General features: G+C 36.8%; 1 protein-coding gene across 1 annotated transcript in view; it reads right to left on the reverse strand.

Moving 5' to 3' along the window:
* Window positions 1-1065: 1065 nt before the first annotated feature.
* The window catches only part of UCHL3 (ubiquitin C-terminal hydrolase L3), a 45030-nt gene continuing 26624 nt past the window's right edge, over window positions 1066-19471 (reverse strand). The window contains exons 7-9 of the mRNA XM_064173989.1: window positions 6832-6907; window positions 3993-4051; window positions 1066-2745 (exon numbers count right to left, since the gene is read on the reverse strand). Of these exons, the coding sequence (XP_064030059.1) occupies window positions 2662-2745; window positions 3993-4051; window positions 6832-6907 (219 nt within the window). The 3' untranslated portion in view covers window positions 1066-2661. The remainder of the gene's footprint in view (window positions 2746-3992; window positions 4052-6831; window positions 6908-19471) is intronic.

Genomic DNA, 19471 nt, shown 5'->3' on the forward strand with positions numbered 1-19471 from the left:
TTAATCCTCCAAGTTACCTTTAGTGTAAAATATGCAATATCTCAATGAAACTGTGCCACCTTTTATTTAATTTTTCTGATATTAGCATGGAGATGGAGGATTGAGTCCATCATTGGTTAAGTTTGCAGATGACACTAAGTTAGGAGCAAGTGTCGACCTGTAGGAGGGTGGGAGAGCCCTGCAGAGGGACCTGGACAGACTGGATAGGTGAGCAAAGGCCAATGGGATGAGATTTAACAAGGCTGAGTGCAGGGTTCTACACTTTGGCCACAACAACCCCAAGCAGCACTTGGGGCTGGAGAGAGGGCAGAGAGGGACAGGGGGTGCTGGTAGATAGTAGCTGAACATGATCCAGCAGTGTGCCCAGGGGGCCAGGAGAGCCAATGGCATCCTGGCCTGGTTCAGGAACAGTGTAGCCAGTAGGACAAGGGAGGTTATTCTGCCCCTGTACTCAGCACTGGTCAGGCCACACCTTGAGTGCTGTGTCCAGTTCTGGGCTTCTCAATTCAAGAGAGATGTTGAGGTGCTGGAACGTGTCCACAGGAGGGCCACCAAGATGTTGAGGGGCCTGGAGCACAGCCCTGTGAGGAGAGGCTGAGGACGCTGGGGGTGTGCAGCCTGGAGAAGAGGGGGCTCAGGGCAGACCTTACTGCTGTCTACAACTACCTGAAGGGAGGCTGTAGCCAGGTGGGGGTTGGTCTCTTCTGCCAGGCAACCAGCAACAGAAGAAGGGGACACAGTCTCAAGTTGTGCTGGGGGAGGTCTAGGCTGGATGTTAGGAAGAGGTTCTTCACAGAGAGAGAGAGTGATTTGCATTGGAATGGGCTGCCCAGGGAGGTGGAGTCACTGTCCCTAGAGGTGTTGAAGCAAAGCTTAGTGCCATGGTCTGGTTGACTGGATAGGGCTGGGTGCTAGGTTGGACTGGATGATCTCGGAATTCTCTTCCAACCTGCTTGATTCTATGATTCTAAGACAATGGTGCTGCTTTGGTTACTAAAGCCTTGGATTTTTATTTAAATACAAATTTCAGGGCTGAGTAATGAGTTTGGCAACATAAACCAGGTCTTAACAATACTGCATTTTATTGGAAAGAAAAAGTGCTCAAAAATAGAAGCTCATCAGTGCTGTTACTGCCCCTCACTTCAACTAGCTGAATTGTAGAAAACAGACCCTTGCTGCCAGTGGACTCTCCAGGTAACATGTTTTAAACGGACACTCCAATTTTTCCTTTAGAGTGCAAAAGATGTTCTTGAGGGATAACATAGACTCCCAGGTCTCTTTCTTTTCTCTAAACAAGGAAAACTCTGCCAGACTGCTTCTTGCATAACCCTCTTCATCTTTCCTGCAATGACAATTGATAAAGAATGAAAGCATCCGCTGGATGCCATGGGTTCAATTTCCTTTGGCAGAGGGCTTGATTGGAAGCAAAGCTGAATTATTTCACTTCAAAGCAACAAATAAGGAATATTTTTCTGGAATGTCAAACAAATGCACAATTAACCAAAAGAAGCCTTCACAAGAATCATAAAACATAAGATTGCTTTTCCAAAAAATCTTGACCCACCAACCAAAAAAAAAAAATCCCAAAACCCAACACACAACCCCCACAACAACCAAGTTGCTACTAATTCAAGCGTAGAAATGGTAAACAGTACCTTAAGACCCAGGGAATGGGAGGGATAGCACAGAGGAAGGATATCACAAAGCATTCAGTAATGCCACCTGACCAAGTTAACAATAGATACTTCTAAAGAGGGGGGAAAAAGTATACTAGCATCGTGGTTCTCTTAAAATCTGTAGCCTGTTTCTGCTCTTGCTACACAAAATTTCATTGCAGCAACCATAAGTTTACTATTACTTATTTCGGTTTAGAGAGGTACTTTGCCGTGCTATCTTTGCTTCGATGTGCTCTCTGCTGTCCTAGCATTTGAACTAGCATGTCTTTTCTGGGGCAAAAATCCATGTGGCTCGTCCACATCTACAAATGGCAAACACTGGTTTATATAAGGCTTTTTGACAATTTATTAACATTATTAGTCTTGAGAGAAAAAAATAAGCTTTATTCAAAAGGAAAAGATAATTTGAAAATGTTACTGGCCACCAAGAGTAAGAAGAAACAGTCTTTTTTCTGCCCTTTTTTCTTCCATGTATTTATTTATAAATAACACACTGAAAAAAAGTCTTTGTCCTTTGAGTCAGCTTCAAAAGTTTTTATAATATGGTTGTATCATAACTGAAATAAAGAGGCTGTCTTCATCTTTCAAGCTTTTATCCATTAACATACTACATAATCCACTCAAAATGTTAATCATTAATAATATAAATGATAATCCTGCTCTGAAGTAGCTCATCATTATTGTGATGACATATCACAGACAGTAACTCCCAAAACTTTTAAGGGGGGGAGGGGGATGGGCAGGATGGAAGGAGAAAAACCCACCACATAGAAGTCTTGCACAAAATGCATGCATGTATATAAATATTCAAAGTTGCTTTAGGAACAAGTAGCAAGATATAACAAGGACAAATGCAAAATTTATTCTACGTATGCTGCAATTAATCAACGTGTTAGAGAAGTATCAAAATTTGTATTATTAACATATGGCAACAGTTTTATTGTTACAATACATTGCAACAAATTAACCCCACCAGAAAAGACTTTTAAGCTGCAGACAGTGCAATTGCATTAAATCTTAGCTCTTCTGGGTCACGTTCCATGAATTTCTTGCAAACTTCTATTGCATCCTAGGGGAAAAAAAAAAACAACAAAACCCAATAATAACAAAACTAAACCAAAATTAGCTATAAATCAAACATTAAAAACACCCCACAATATTTAAATATGAAGATAAGCTTAATGCAAACTATGCTCAAAGTGGGATTTTCCCACAAAGGATTGCTAAATAAATCTGACAAATCTACATAAACTGGATTTCTGGTCCAACTTACCACTAGTCTCATTATTTACTGTGTAAGAGAGTAGTAGCTTAGCAACAATGATTTTGGCAACTGAATATTACTGTTCTGTTGCTTGTCTGGCTCACTAAATTCATCTCTGAAGCTGCCTTTACTAGTACTGCTGTATTCAGAAATCTTTCATTTGTCTCAAGATGAGTCTGCACTGCGTGAGCTAAGTGAAAGATTTTAAATAATTCCTTTGTCTAGCTTTAGGGTGCAATATGGAAAACACATGTTATCAGTAAACCAGAAAAAAGCCACACATGAGAAGTGGAAAGCTTTAATCAGCTTCTTCCCCTGCCCAAGCAAATGGTACACAAACTTTACACACATTAGTCTAGAATACTAAACTATAAAAGGTTTTGTTTCTTTTTGGGTTTTTTTTTCTTGTTTCTTCTTTTTGTAAAGCTAATACAGTCTGAAGATCATAAAAGTCAGATCTATACATTGCCTTCTTTCACCTTCAGGTTTGCATCATTCTTTGAGGATGATAGTTACGATCCCAATTCAGTGGATTTCTTTCCAATTAATTTATCTAGTAAACAGGTCTTGATGCAAAAAAAGCACTCATAAGCAGCCAAATAACTGGAGAATAATGATATATTAGGAAATGTCAGCAAGGAAATCAATTCCATGTAGTATGGCACCTATCAAATTCTAACTAAACCAAAGAAAAGAGAATGAACATTTTCGATCTGACAACCTCATCTCATGTACAACTTAAAAGAAGCAGGGATACATGAAAATCACAGCAGAGAAGAAAAGTCAGTCTGATCTGCTGTAGTCAGCTCTTCTGACCTCTTATTATGTTATCATATTTGGTCTCCAAAGTCACAACATGTGTATTCTGAAATGCCAGTTTTAAATCTGAGCAAACCTAATTGCAATTCACCATCCCACTTACTCTATTCTTCATCCAAGCACACATATAGCAAGACTTGTGTATAAATATTTTTACAGTCTTATTTAACACTTTTTGTGGAATTACAGCAAGACTTTTGTGTAACGCCATTAAGAAGGTTATCTATTCTTACCTCTAAAAAAGAATCATCACTGGTTTCCCCATGGTTTATTGGAAATGGCTTGCGCCCATCTGTTTAAAGACAAAAGCAGGACTGAACAACACATTCATAAAATTAGGAAAGCTCCATTTTTCCAGTTAAAACTGCCTGAACACTTAAAAGAAATGCTACCTCATTATTCGTAAAAGAATGACACATGCAGCTAGCTATTCCCTTGTCTGTTACATTAAAAACAAAAATCCAACCAAAACAATGAAATACCTTTTAATTGCATGATTTGAAAACTTTAAGGCTGTGAGATGTGACTGTTTCAATGTTGATACAATACTTTGGTTTTTCGAGCACAAAAGAACAATAATTTCAACTACACTTAATGGGTTTACCCAGAGAGGCAGATGTACTTCTGTGGTCTTTGACAGCTGGGATCATGGACTCTGTGACAGAACAGAATACCAAACCACCCAGTTTGAAGAGTCTGGCATAACTGAAATGTTCATCTCACTTACAATAAAAGAACAAACAAATCAAATAACTTCAAGTATTAAGTGTTTGCACAGCACTTAAAAATAGTTAAACGTGGTTGCTACAGATAATTTTTTTCCCTTCCATTTTCAATAGAATAATGCTGTTATTCCCAGCATTTAGAAATAAGCTCATTCATAGAAACATGTTTCAGGAAGAGCTAACAGTTTAAGAATATATGTCAGGATATCCCAACTATTTGCCAGAACAAATCCCTTTACTAGACTTTCCCCTCTCCAGAGAGAGGTTGACAATACTTCCAGACTGCACTTTCCATAACTAAAAATAGGCTTGATATTAGAAAACACTTGGATTTATATGAACAAGAGAGTTGTTCATTATTCTAACAACCATGACTGAGGATGCAATGCAAAACCCTAAGAACATGCCAGGGAAACAGAACTGAATACCCTGCACTGTTGCAAGCTAAGTCTAAGTTGATTTTTTTTAATACATCTTGGCAGAACAGCATTTTAATTTCATGTGCCTATAAATAACCTGCTTTCTATGGCAAAAGCATCACAAGCATTTAACATCCATGTGCTTCCTTAGCATTTTCTGTCTGCCAAAGCCCACATGCTGCCCACAGTGACTGAAGCCAGTAAATCAATTGAAGAACTTTCTCCCATTTCCTACTCCTAAATATTTTTTTGCTTTATCCTGTTGGTACAGAAAGAAGTTATTTTAAGAACAAAGGAAATTGCAGTATTGGCTTTCTGTTATACAGTGGAGCTAAATGAGTCTTGTTTCTTCACTTTTATTTTTTTAATTTAATCCAAAAGTTCAATTATGTTTTGTTTTGCTTCAGACAACGTAAAACAGCTAAACATTATCATTGTAGTCTCTAGTGTGCTTTTTAAGCACAGCAAATTAATGCGTAATGAAAAGTTAACATGAAAATAGCAGCACATGACTAAGAAGTCTGAACCCTGTATCACACCCTGAACATCAGAGTCATAAAGTATTTATATTGCATCCCACAGTAGCTACCTCATTATTTGATCTGTTTCATTAGAGTGAGATACAGAGATACTGACTGGCTACAGTTTGGGTCCATATGACCTAGATCCAGTTCTGAAAGCTTAACTGGCACTTCAAGTTCTGCCTTTTAATGCCTGAAAGACATTTAGTAAAGTTCAGTATACTACAAGCATATGGAGACAGGTCAGATTTGCCTGTATATGCAGTGTAGGGACATATCTGATGCTATGCATATGGCTTCACTGTAAATTATTAAATTAGGTACTGCAACAAACCATCCAACAAACTGTTTTTTAGACAGACACACAGCACCACAAAACCAGAGAAATGCGTGCCTATTGTTCATAACTTGGCACTGGTAAGAGCCCTTAGATCACCTTAATACTAACATAAGTACTTCTTATATACCACTTCTGCCCAGGACACTGTTTAATTACATGCCAATTTTCAAAAGACTAAAATGGTCTTGCCAAAAAATACTGCAAAAAATACGTTAGGAAGGACCAATGACTTGCAGTTTTTAAATCCTGTTCTACTTGCTAGTTTTCTGAAGCACCTGCAGCAAAACTGTTCAAGGCAAGAACAAGGGGCTGTTCAAGGCAAGACTGGGTGCCATGGTCTAGCCTTGAGAATTGTGGTAAAGGGTTGGACTTGATGATCTCTGAGGTCTTTTCCAACCTTGTTGATACTGTGATACTGTGAAAACCTAGTTGCCCAGCAACATGTTTAAGACTGGAGTCACTGGAGAGTATCTGAGCAGAACTTGGTCCTGCACAATCTGAGGAAGGAAAAAAGCCAGCTCTAATTCAGAAAACACAGACTACTGTTTTACAGTTAACTGTGTAGTGATCACTAAAAGACAGAAGAAATAATAACCCACATATATATAACAAATTAATTGTAGAATATTACTATCTGCTACTATCCTGACTTGATAATTTCAGTTTAAACTGTATGATATTATTTAATGATGTAACTAACACTTCTAAAATGGCATACAGTGCATTTATTAATCTCACAAGCAATTCAGGGACATAACAATGCTTTCCTCTGAAATTTGGAGTGTGCATCAGTTCCTTATTGTTTCCTGCCCTTGTAACTCATTAAGTTTAGAGGCGGTCCAGTATTCTGTAGTATTTTATCTTAATAGAAGGCAGTTGAGAGAATGAGAATCCACAAAACTGAGCAGACAGCTGCAACTGGTTTAACAGAACCTCCCAGGCCCTATGATACAGATAAAAAGAACCTAAGCCCTACATTACATCAAGTAATTTCTCTCAAACTTTGTTAACATTACTTACTTGTGTTTGTTTGAAACAAATGGAGAGCAGACAAAAAGTGTTCTTACCCAGTTCATAGAGATGACCACCTACATTAACTAATGCAATAAAGTGAAGATCTACTTTTTCATCTATACTTGGTGCCTGCAAGACAAAACAGAACAAAAAGAAATTGCGTTCACAAAAACCTCTGTACAACATGATTAGTGAGAACATATTATCATAACATGCAAAACACTTAGCCAAGAGGAATCTCAACTCAGAAGCACATTTGGATCATACAGAAAGACAGAAGTCAGACTGCAGAACATTCTGGAATATAAAGAAGCTTTCTGCAATGTACCGAGCAGTAAGAATCATTTCAGTGAAGTATTTGGAAGTAATTGCAATTATAGGTCTACATAAAAGCTTAATTTTTCATTAGTGAATTAGGAGAAGCTCAAATGTATTAACATTAAAAATAGATATTATATTAATTAGCACCTCCTTCACTAACCCATCTCCCATAATAAACAGAGCTGAAATCTCAGCCTCCTGTATTTTAAAACAAAAAATATTTACCTGGTCAAAATAATTCTTTCATTTCATAAGGCATAAATAGTACAGTTAAACTGTCCCTCCTCATAGGCAGTTAAAATAAACTGTTTGCACATGTAGGTGGGGAGAAAGGAAAATAACTGAAGGTGACTAGACTAGACTGAGATTTCCATGTGGCATCAGGCATCATACCAAAAAAAGACTGAAGTGTAGTGACAGCTTCAAGGGACATGATATAAAAATTGGTTACAGCTGTAAAGATTTATCTAGCCTAGTATTGTGTTGCCACTAGAGCAAGGAAAAGATTTTTCAGAAGACAATAGGGCATGCACAGCACAGTGCTCTCCTAGCACACATCCCAGCATCTACTAAGCAGAAAGGCTTGAACTTCCAAGTCAAAAGGTGCATCGCCACTGTTGTATTCAATACCAATTGATAATCTTACTTCCTCATCAATCCTTCCAGTCTGCACCTGAGCCTCAATCCACAATCCAAGAAGAGGGAATCACAAAAAGCACCTAATTTTTCCTTAAGTTATGAATAATCTGACCTCTGTGAAAATGTATTTCATGGAATCATCTTCCATCTCAAAATTACTGATAGCCAGTTAAAGCATGAAAGGCAAAGACACCCTGTTTCACCTTTGTTTCAGATGGCTTAAAATTGAGAAGGAGCATTCCTGATGCTGAATATGAGGCAGGAATGAACAGGAGGTGGGGATTTTTTCACCAGAACTCCAAGGAGTCTTTTTCCCCTATGGCATAAGTGAATTGCCTTTGAAAATGTGATTTTAAAGAAGGCCAGACAGGGCCAGGGCTTAGGAAAATAAGCAGCCACGAGTTGGGCTACCCCAGTTGCACACTTAAAAGGACCACAGGTTTCTGGAACTTCCTGAAAACCAGACAAGACAGTACCCAACAGCCAGTGACACCTTACTGCTATTTCTATTGAGCAACTGATTTTTTTTTAACACGTATCTAAACTGGTGTGCTACAAGTGTGCAGGCAGGCAAACCTGAGAGTCCTTGCCGTAATACACATTGCCACTTAATTGTCTTTGAAGGCATTTTATGGATGTTTGCTTATCAGTTAAACCTACCAACTGGGAAATCTGGTCTTAAGGAATTTCAGGGTAAGGGGAAAGACCACCGCCAGTCAGTCTCACTTTAGGAAGGAAACGGCTTAACATCCAAAAGCTTACTTCTGAACATATGCTACCTGAACTCAAATTGTCATTAACTGGAGGAGCTCGAAGTATCACTAATTCAGAGGACTTTGAGATGTTCAAGGAGCTGTTTTTGACACATTCAGAATAAAATATAGTTGCCCCTTTGACATTTTCAGGGTTGTGTATTTTGCCAGCTTCTTCTAATAAACACCTTTTCTATAGGGAGAGACACACTTGGCATGCTTGGAATGCCAAGTTTATATATAGTGAGAAGACAGGATAGGGAAGCCATAAAAAAAAGTATGATTCTGACAGAATCCTGCAGAGTTTTTGTACATGCCTAATCTAAATACCGTACTTTCACTGTGCCACAACCCACAAGAAATGTTGTTTTTCCACATTTTTAAATTCCTCAACCTCAGAGAGAGAAAAAGTGCCATGCCATTACTGAAGTTTCTACCACATGTTCTAATAGAGACAATTAACCTTCCCTTGCAAATTCTTTTCATCTAATACAGATAGTGGTAAATTTATAGAAAGTAGACCTATTGCCTTTCTTTAAAAAAAAATAAATTAGAATTTCAATCATTTTTGGCATGACAATGATTTGCATAATGATAAGCACAGAGAAACAATAAGGTCTGAGTAGCCCAAATTATCTAAAAACTTTATATTACAAAAATCTGTTGCTTATGACTTAGGCAGACAAGTAATTGGATTGAAAACTTTCCCAATGTGATGAATCTGATTCAAATCTCCCCACCCTTCCTTAGGGAAAGAAAAAAAAAACCAAAAACATCCATTGCTGTGCATGCACACACACAAATGCACTCATGAAAAGCAGCCAGTCAGGCCAATTGCTGCTTCACTGGGGAGCTCTAGAAATTCTAATATTTGAACTAGAAGCTTTTCAATTTTGAAGGAATGGAAAGAAGGAATATCAGTTTCTGGGAGATGTCTTTTGTGGTCTTCTTGAAAAGCTATACCTTCAATTTTTAGCTTCTAATAGTCTGTCTGAATGCTTACAAGAACAAGGGAACACGGCTTTAAGAAGCATGTTCATTACTAAGTAGAATTTTCAGTACAGAGGATTTTCATTACTGTGATGTGGTCTTTGACAAGAAACTTGATCATCAGTCAAGTGCTGAAATTACTTGTTCCTTCAGATGTGTTTCACTTCGAAGCCTACTCAGTGTGCAAAAGGAGACAGCGTATTTGAATGACTGCACGTATGAATGAGAAGGAAGAAGAAAAACGTGGGAGTCCAAATAAGATGATTGTCTAATGAGGATTTATCACTAACCTATGGGATTCAAGAGACACTTTTCAAGTCTTTTGAAAAGCTGTAGCATACAGGGAAGAATATAAACATTTCTTTCCCATCCAGTACAGAGAGAGAGAGAACAAATAACAGCATCCTGGGTAGCTTACAGAAAGCCACGTTATGATTTCAACCTTAGTACAATAATTGTTTTGGTAATATGGGTTAGTGCACATCACTTTTTCAATTTATCTCTTCAAAACAAAAAAAATCTGAAAAATAACAACAGTAGAATTGAAATTATTTGGAGTGTGAAAAGTGTAGGTTCTGGAAACATCTCAAGGTATTTTAGGTAACACTTAACAATAAAGATACACTGTATCTTCATCAATTACCAACCTCATACACAAAAGCAACAGCCTAAGTTGTTACGCCCTCCAGTTTTGGATACTGCATTAAAAACACCTAAATGGCCAAGTCTCAAATATTCACAGAACCACAGAAACATTCAGGTTGGAAAAGACTCTCAGGACCACCAAGTCCAACCAATAACCCTACTCTACATGGTTCACGCTAAACCGTATCCCCAAACAGCACATTTGAACAACTTCGAAACACATCAAGGACTGATGACTCAACCATTTCCCTGGGCAGACTATTCCAATCCTGACCACTCTTTCTGGGAAAAGAAAATTCCTAATATCTAGTCTAAACCTACCCAGTCTCAGCTTGAGACTATTCCCTCCTCTTATTATTATTATTTCAGAGGATTTGCCTGCCTTCTCTCTTAACCTGGGCATTCAAATTAAAAAAAAACCAGTTGCTGACTGCTGTAAGAAGTCAATTTTAATGGGCTTGTCTCAAGTCAATACTCATTAGTTCATGTTAGCAAAACAGCACCTCTATGCATCCTCCTTTGTTCTTCAGTAACAGATTTCCAGTAAGTAATTTTTAAATGGAACTTCTCAAAGCTTTTGCTACACAAATGATAACTCTTCCCACTCCCTCATTTTGTACTGAGGAATTGCTTGATTTACCTATCACCACTGCATGATGCCCTGTCCTTATGAACTACAACATAGTCATTTGTTGTTGTGGCACTAAACCTTCAGAAATTCTATGGTACACTCCTACATCACTGTTTGTCCAGTCTTTTGAGCTGATCCAATAAAGTATATTTTCATCACATACAGTTTATCTTGCTAATGCACCTGAACCATTATCCCAATCCAAAAGTCAGTATTCAATTTCCATGCATTTGAAGGCTTTCTATCTTTAAATGTTGATAATTTAGAACAAATTATCTTCATCGAATTTCATATGTAACTGGTTTCTTTCCTCCAAAACTGCATTTCTGGGACAAACACACAACTGAGGAAAAAACCCCACACTTTGTCTTGCTCTTACCATAGAATCAATCAGGTTGGAAGAGACCTTCAAGATCATCCAGTCCAACCTAGCACCCAGCCCTGTCCAATCAACTAGACCATGGCACTAAATGCCTCATCCAGCCTTTTTTTGAACACTTTCAGGGACAGCAACTCCACCACCAACCTGGGCAGCCCATTCAAATGCCAATCACTCTGTCTGTAAACAACTTCCTCCTAAAATCCAGCCTGTACCTCCCCTCAGCACAGTGGACACACTGAACAAGTCCTTACTGCATCCCACTTAAAAGTTGTTTATCAAAAGACCACATTGTAAAAAAAACAGGTTCAGAGTTATATATTACAGATTTTAATTAACCTCCATACAACTAAATCTTTTATTATTTTATTATTTCTTGAGAGAAGGAGTGAAGCAACAAATATCACAGACCATTCAGGCTAATACTCTGCATTACAGGCAGTGATTGCCAAAGCTAAAAACACTGCATGTGTCCAACTGGCATCAAGAGTCTGTCAGGTTCTGGAAGAAGACTGGTAAAAAACTGGTAAGGAAAAGAAAATTTTGCAGAACCGTGAGGAATAAAAACTCTCAGATGCATTCAACAGTTGCTTCTGCTGTGATCTTTCAGAAGTCTAAGAGAAGAAAAAAACCTGAGCGGTTTCACAGTACAATTTTATCTGCAAGGCACTTAGAAGAAGTCAAAGAAAAATATTACAGAAAAATAACATTTAGACAACAGAACATTAGCTATGGTTTGAATTGAAACAAATTTTGAAGTAAAGGGGAAAAAGTGATGCAATTCCTATTAGGTAGATCAGGCATGTGTGTTTTACGTTTTGAAGTATGAAACACGCTTGGGCAGATATATTATGTAGGCCTGTAAAAGGCATCTGAATCCTCGTTAAAACACTGCAATTAAAACAAAGACCATTGGAATGATTATCACAGATTTCAGCAAGGTTATTTCTGGCTCATTCTCTCAGCACTGTGACATCTCTACTCAAGTTCAATATACAGCAGCGAGTTCACAAATGCTGAGTTTCACAGTGGGGACGTACATGCTTTAATTTAGATCAAGGTATCTCTTGTCCAGAACACTGAAAAATAATTTCTGTAAGTACTGTCTTGAATGCTGACCCAAGAATGGGCAAGAAGTTCCTTTGCTAAGGCTTATGCATTTTTCTACCATGCTGTTACAGTAGAAAAGCTGTTTCAAGCGTAATAACTCTGCATCCCCAACTGTAGCTAGAATATGGAAATGTCAGGTGAGGTATGATTCCAAGCTGCAGGTCAGAAGTACCCAGTATTGAATGGGAGGATGTCAAGCAAGATAATGAAATTCAGAGATCAATGACCAGAGTATCTGGATACAGAATATTTGTAAAAACATGCATCCCCCTTTAGATCCTAACATAAGCAAGAGGAGCTATTCATCAGTATGATGCTTTACATAGGTATTTCTTTTAAAAGAACATGAAGTTTAGTCTGACACAAAGTACAAGGGAGAAAATCGAAGCCATGTTTTTGAATTTGAGAAGTGCAGGAAAGAAAATGGAATTAGGAGATTAACTTAGAAAAGATGGCATAATGATCCTAGGGCAAGCAGAAACACTAAAAGAACAGATGGAAGCCTACAAGATGATTACAAGGATTGAGGAAAAGTTAGCATTACTAATGTTGTTACCTATAGCTCAAACATTTGCAACATCTACTGCAATTTCAGTGGTTTTTATAGGACAGTACTTCTAAATTTTCTTTTTTTTTTTTTTGCTATTGTATGCTCTTAACTCATCTGGAGACCTACTCTAAAAGAATTGTATTGTGTCTGTCTGAAAGGAAGATAATTTTCTCCACAGCAGGCTTCACAGTGCATTGGTAGCTAGAGTGGTGTTCGTAACACACCAGTGTTTTGGTTAATGCTGAGCATGCTGGCACAGTGCAAGGCTGTCTTTCCAACATCATTCACCAGTAGGCTTTGGGTGACCAAAATCTTGGGAGAGAACCAAAGCCAAGACAGCTAAACCAAACCAAGTGTATACCATATCACATCTGCTTCACAATAAAAGCTAAGAGAATGGAGTGGGTGTAGGGGAATTTGTTACTATTATGTTTGTCTTCCACAGCTACATGTACTGAAGCCCTACTTCCCAGAGAAAGGCTGGACACAGCCTGCTGATAGAAAGTAGGTATTTACAAATATTTTGTTTTCCTTTGCTTTCTACACATGCCTTTTGCTTTATTAAATTGTCTTCATGTTGTGTCCAGCTGAAGTCAACCCACCACAAAAGTCAAGGAAAGTTTTCATGTAAGGAAAGTAGTTTTATTTAAGGAGCATAAGTGCAGTCTCTCATCATTAAGACTTTCTCTCCTAATTTTGAGACTATTTATTTTCCATCTTTCAATGTAGATGTACTACTTTCTAAGTAGTAGATGTGTACTGAGAACTACAAAAATGTTTAACTGCATTTTAAATACAGAAGATGTTTTCTCCCTCCCTTAAGTGTATAGGTTTCTTACTAGAACATTTTTATACAACACTGAGACCAACTCAACCTCTCTGTACATCTAGCTGAATGACCAGAGCAATATTAATAACACCTGTTAACTGGAACTGACAGGACAAAACTGGGAGGACAAGGTAGTATTTATTACCTAGCCAACAGACACAACTTTAATGTCTAAATTGCTGTCTGTTTGTTTTTTTTGCATATTAAACTAATTTACACGTAGTTGGTGTATGCTTGCATCTGTTTGGAAAGGTATGTTATCATTATACAAAAGTGAAAAGTTAGGAAAAACATTATAGTTACCAATAAATATCAGCCTATATTGTATTCACTGATAAATCTTTGTATATATCAGTTACAATTTTAGTCATAGACATTCAGGATCTCAAGGGAGTTGACGAGCAGTATTTTAAAACTACTTCTAGTGCCAAGATTATGTTTTGTCAGCTACAGTGGTACTGAAGGTCACTTTTTAAAATTAATTTTTAAAACATTTTCAAAGCAAATATTCTTGGCTTATGAATGAGGACTCGTTTGTAGAAATTTTCTGAACTAAACAGATCTCTCAACAACTCTGTCAGATTCTGCTTATAATGTCCATCCTTAGGTAAGTCATGTTTTATTAATGCTGAAGTAAAACTCATGGTCTATTAATGTTTTTGTTCTAGGTACGCACATTCAAGTTCAGGTCTTCCTCAATAAGTCTTTTATTAACAAGCAGCTGATGTAGGGTCAAATTCATACAAGATTCTAGCTTCAAAATACAGAAGTATGACATACAAATTTTCAAGTTTTGCTACACAAACAAAAAAACGTCCCCAAGTAAAATGTTAAAAGGTTTGCCAGTGTTAATTGCATAACTATTGAATGGGGAGGAGGAAGCAAGACTTGAGGAGAACTTAACTCTGAGCCTCCTCCAATCCCAAGGTATTTAACTAGCCTCAAAATATAACATCAAGCTTTAAATATTACAAGAAAGTTGGAAGCTTAATAATAGCAATTATTTTTCCACAGAAAGAAGTCTGGGAAAAATTTAATCTTGACATATTTATAGTGAGAAAAATATAGAGGCAATAAAGAAATGGAAGCATTCAGACACTAATTTCTAATAGACATAAAACAACGAGAAGAATTTCCACATCTGAAAAGACAGATCTGCATGAAGGAAGAAATTATTTCCACCATGGTCAGAATAGTTATTTCACCTCAGTAAAATATCCACATAGCTCAAATAAGAATTTATTGTAACACAGGTGCAATGTGGTCATTACCAAGAATGACAAAAACAAAATCATTGTTCTAGTTTTACATTTAAAGACCATTCACCTCTACATACTAAGAGATTTTTTTGTGTGTGTACCAGAAGTGCGATGATCACTCCTTAAAAAGGTGGATGAAATCCCACTGAACTACTTTTTCAGTTTAGTGTTTCTAACAGTGATAACAGGACAGTTTAGAAATACTGACTGTTCTGTGCACATATTTTATTTTCTACATTTTCAAGATATATTTGGTTCCCTGTGAGTGAAGAACGAAAAAAAGGGCAAAGTATGGTATTTGATAACAAGCTTTTCATATCAGAATGTCTTTACCCTCAACTAGAATGTATGTCTATGAACTGGACAAAGAAACAGATGTGAAGTTACAAAACAAGCCAGCCCCTTGGGATAACAGGAACATTTCATCATTACTGAAATACTGAGGGACCACTAAGCAAGAATGAAAGAAAAGGAGACTAGGTTTAGGATATGAGAACATAAACCAGGTCTCAAACAGAAGAAACAATGTAATGTGACAAAGAATTAGAAGCCCCTTGGTTTAGCACATCCAAAAGAAAGATCGTGAAGATGAAGTGAAAAGCAGAGGCTCGATGTGGAGCTTATGGGCAAGAAAAAAAAAAAGGGGGAAAAAAAAAGACCACTTCATGAAGGGCAAACTTCAGCTATGCTTTGAAAATTATTTGGTACTTGTATTGAATCCAAAATACCTGGACAGCGAAGCATGGAGTGGTGACTTTTGCTGTCCAACACGGGGGAAGGAAAAAAAAAATTAAAAGGAAGAAAGAAATCCTAAGAATGGTTGAGAAAGGATTCCAACAAAAAATGATGCCTCAAAGACCAAAGTTACATGGCAGAAGGCCAGTAATGCCAGAGTAAGAAAAGACTGAAGATGGACTACACTTACAACAGAATGAAGCCCAACAGATGGAAAGCGTATCAAGGGCCGCCAACGACGAAGACGGATTGACGGACTGGTAGCCTTTGCAGGACCTACATGATTACGTTTGGCCCAGGAGAGGGATGCAGAGTGACACAATGGTGAAGCCTTCGTTCTGCTGTGGCTAACCTGAGGCTGCGATGAGGATGGTGGTGAAGACAGCGAGGACGATGACGACTACATAAACATTAAAAAAGAACATACTTAGCTCACTTAAACTTGAAGTAACACACCTAAAAGGCAACTGCAAAGATGTCTGGTATTTATTATAGTGTCCTTTAACTGATCAGATCAGGTAATAACCAAGGATGTGTTGAGTTTGAGTGAGAAGATAAAAGAACAACAAAAATAAGCAAAGACATGGTCTAGATTTGAAGTTTATGACCAGATAAGGTAGAGGTTATTCACACCCAGTGAACTTCATAACACGACCACAAGTTAATTGGCTCATACAAGAGACAGAATGTTCCAAAGTGAGGAGGAAGGGTCATCTCATGGAAGCAATAATTAAGAACACAGTGATCGGTTTTGTCTACAACTACAAAAACTGTGATCAATAGTTCTTTTGGTAATTTGGTAAAGATAGCTTGTGCTACTTTGGGATTTTAAATGGATAAGGTAACTACTGTAACAGAAGTCAAGAGGTTCTTTTACTGTTCCATGTCTAACATAAAAGGAAAGCAAAGTAAAAAAGGAAGCTTACCGTGGTGAGGTATGCAACTTCCTAAGTTTTTCACCTATTCTTCTAAAATAGCAGGCCAGTGGCAGTATTGCCATTAACACTCAGGGTCCCTTTAGTATCCGTGGAAGCAGTAGGACTATGTTAAACCATTCAAATTGTTACTATTAGAAGAAAGACCACAGAAGTATTAAAAATGACTTGCATCTGCAACTGACAAAGTTACAGTAAATATATCAAGACCAGAAAGGACCATTGTGATGATTTAGTTTTGATCTTCTGCCCCACACAGGCCACAGGACCAGTTTTGTTTGGATTGTAACATACTCACAAAGCACAAACATTCAAGCTTAATAAAATTTTTACTACAGAAATAAATCAGTACAAATTTTCAATCAATTCTGTCTATAGAGAGACAGCAAGTAAAATATTCATACAGTTTACTAAATGTATTAGTGCTAAATGAACAAGCAATCTTTGTTGTCCTGCTTAATGATGATATAAACATGGAAAAATGAATTACATTAGTTCATCTGGCCATGATGGCAAACCAGGGGCTCACCTTCAGCTTGCCATTCACCATTAATTTCTCCTGTCAGGACATATAAGAATCTCCAATGTCATCTTCAGTCTTTCAGAGAACTCCTTCTGTCAGGAAATAAACTTTATCTTTTGTGCTAATTACACAGCTTTTTTTTTTTAGCCTCAGAAAAACATGCCTTTTTTTGAAGCTAAAGGGCAATCCAGATTGTCCTGCACATCTTGTGCTTTACTATCTCTTGATCTTTTTACACTACCTCTAGGTTTGGGGATGTATTTTTTTGTGATCTTCCATGTCACTGATAGAAGTTGCTTAACAGTACAGGTCTTAGAACTAATCCTGGCAGAGCCCCACTACCAAACATACTTATTAAAAATACTGCACTTATCTGCACAGAGATGTGTCAGCTACTTGTGAATCCACTAAAGAGAAGCAGGCTGAACAGAAACTGTAGTTCCGTAAGGTAGGTCCCACATTATGCATCTAGTGGAATGATTCTAGTAGACTTCAAACACTGAGCATTAGATAACCTCTCTCAAAAAAATAATCACTTTTTAATCAATATGTTAGTGCTAGTGAAAAACATTTACTTCCTTTGTATTGGTTTTGAAGAAATTAATCTTCTTTAACACTCAAATTTACTTTCTTTTATTTTTCCTATCAACAGTGGGACAATGAATTGCTTCTTTCTGTTCCCATATTGCTGATCTTAAAAAACAAAAACAGGAATAGGAATTCTTTATGAAGCAAAAGCACAGTAGAAACCGCAGAGCTCAGTTATCAATTCTCAATCTATCCAAGAGAATAAAGTTTTCCACAGGTTTGTCTTGTTGTTTTGGCTTTTGTTTTTTTTGTTGTTTGTTTTGATAGTTTTTTAGTTGCTATCTTTTTTTTTTCCTGTTGCTGCTGCTGGGGTTTTCTTTGTTGTTTTTTCTTTTTCAAATTCTTCACTTGAAGGATTGATTTAAAATGAGACATTTTACATTTAGATTACATATTAGATGGCTTTAAAAACAATTCATTCTCAGCTTGCCTAAGAAAATTCCAAAAGATGACTGATAGAGCACTACTCCTGCAAGTGCTCACAGACCACAGACCTCTATATAGAAGAGGCAACCTGTAAGATTAGAGGCTGTCGTGGGGCAGACACTTAAGAGTTTTGCTGACTAGACAGTTCACAACAAAATGCAAGATACACTGTATTATGTTTTATAAGCTGCTGCAACCAAATCAGATGAAGACTATTAGTCTTCCTCAGTCCGCAATACAGTAACTGTTTATTGAAAAATAGTTGAAAACAGAGAAACTGAAAAACTTGTTGAGAGTAGGAATTCACTATGGCTTTGATGCATTCTATTGACTGGAAGTGGTTAAACTTCTGTTCTGAAAAAAACTATAATTTAAGACTCCTAGTATAACTACTATGAAATCATTAATAAGACTTAGAACAACATCAAATTGATGTGTTTAACAGTACAGGGATGACCATGATACTGAAATATGTTTTTTATAAAGATTTTTTTTTTGGGGCCACAGTTCTTCATTTTTACCATTCTTATGATTTCATGGGTTTTCTTTTCATGGCTAGTATATTTTTAAAACAATGAGAATATATTAAAAATACAGTTTGATTAAATATTATTAGACAGTATAACCTTTTTAAGTTCTCAAAACTGAATTTACAACTGAGAATGAAGTTTAAGGCAACTAATATTTTAGTATTTCTAAGGCATTATAGCCCTCATTTTAAACTGCATTTATTGTACATTTTAATCCCTTATTTCCTGTACTGGTGGGTCCCTTAGTGTGATTAGAAAGAAAATTCCTCCCCACTGAAAATATATTTTTGCATTTGTAAAATTGAGATATCAACAGATTCTGGAAAAAAAAAGTTGGATTAAGTCTAATTAACAAAGTTGCAACTGCTCAAAAAATCAATGCATTGCTTTAACAGTAAGAACAAATTAAGATGCTTCAACTGAAGTTGTTTACAACTGAGTATTAAACAAATCAAAATAAAATGACATGTCAATACTAATATGAAACTAATGTTACATAAACATCTCCAAATAAAGGAGACAAGGTCACACATTTCACTTTTAATTTAAAATATGGGAAACAAATCATAGCTTGAGACACTCTATTCAAACAAGACTTACTAACACAGCTAGAAGCTGCAAAAAAGAGAGAATTAAACTAACTACACAAGACTAAAAGATCACAGGAGTGTATTTCTGTGCTGAAAATTGTAGGTCAAAGATCTGAAGTGGTAAAATAAAACTTCTGAAATAGAATTTAATGCTATTGTCATATAAACCAGTAAGCACATTGTTTATAGCGATGTGAACAAAAAAAAAAAAAAAAGAAATCCCAAATTAAATTCATTATAAACAAGCTAAAAGCTAGAATA

Source organism: Pogoniulus pusillus, chromosome 3 (assembly GCF_015220805.1).
Source record: "Pogoniulus pusillus isolate bPogPus1 chromosome 3, bPogPus1.pri, whole genome shotgun sequence".
In the NCBI taxonomy this organism is placed as follows: domain Eukaryota; kingdom Metazoa; phylum Chordata; class Aves; order Piciformes; family Lybiidae; genus Pogoniulus; species Pogoniulus pusillus.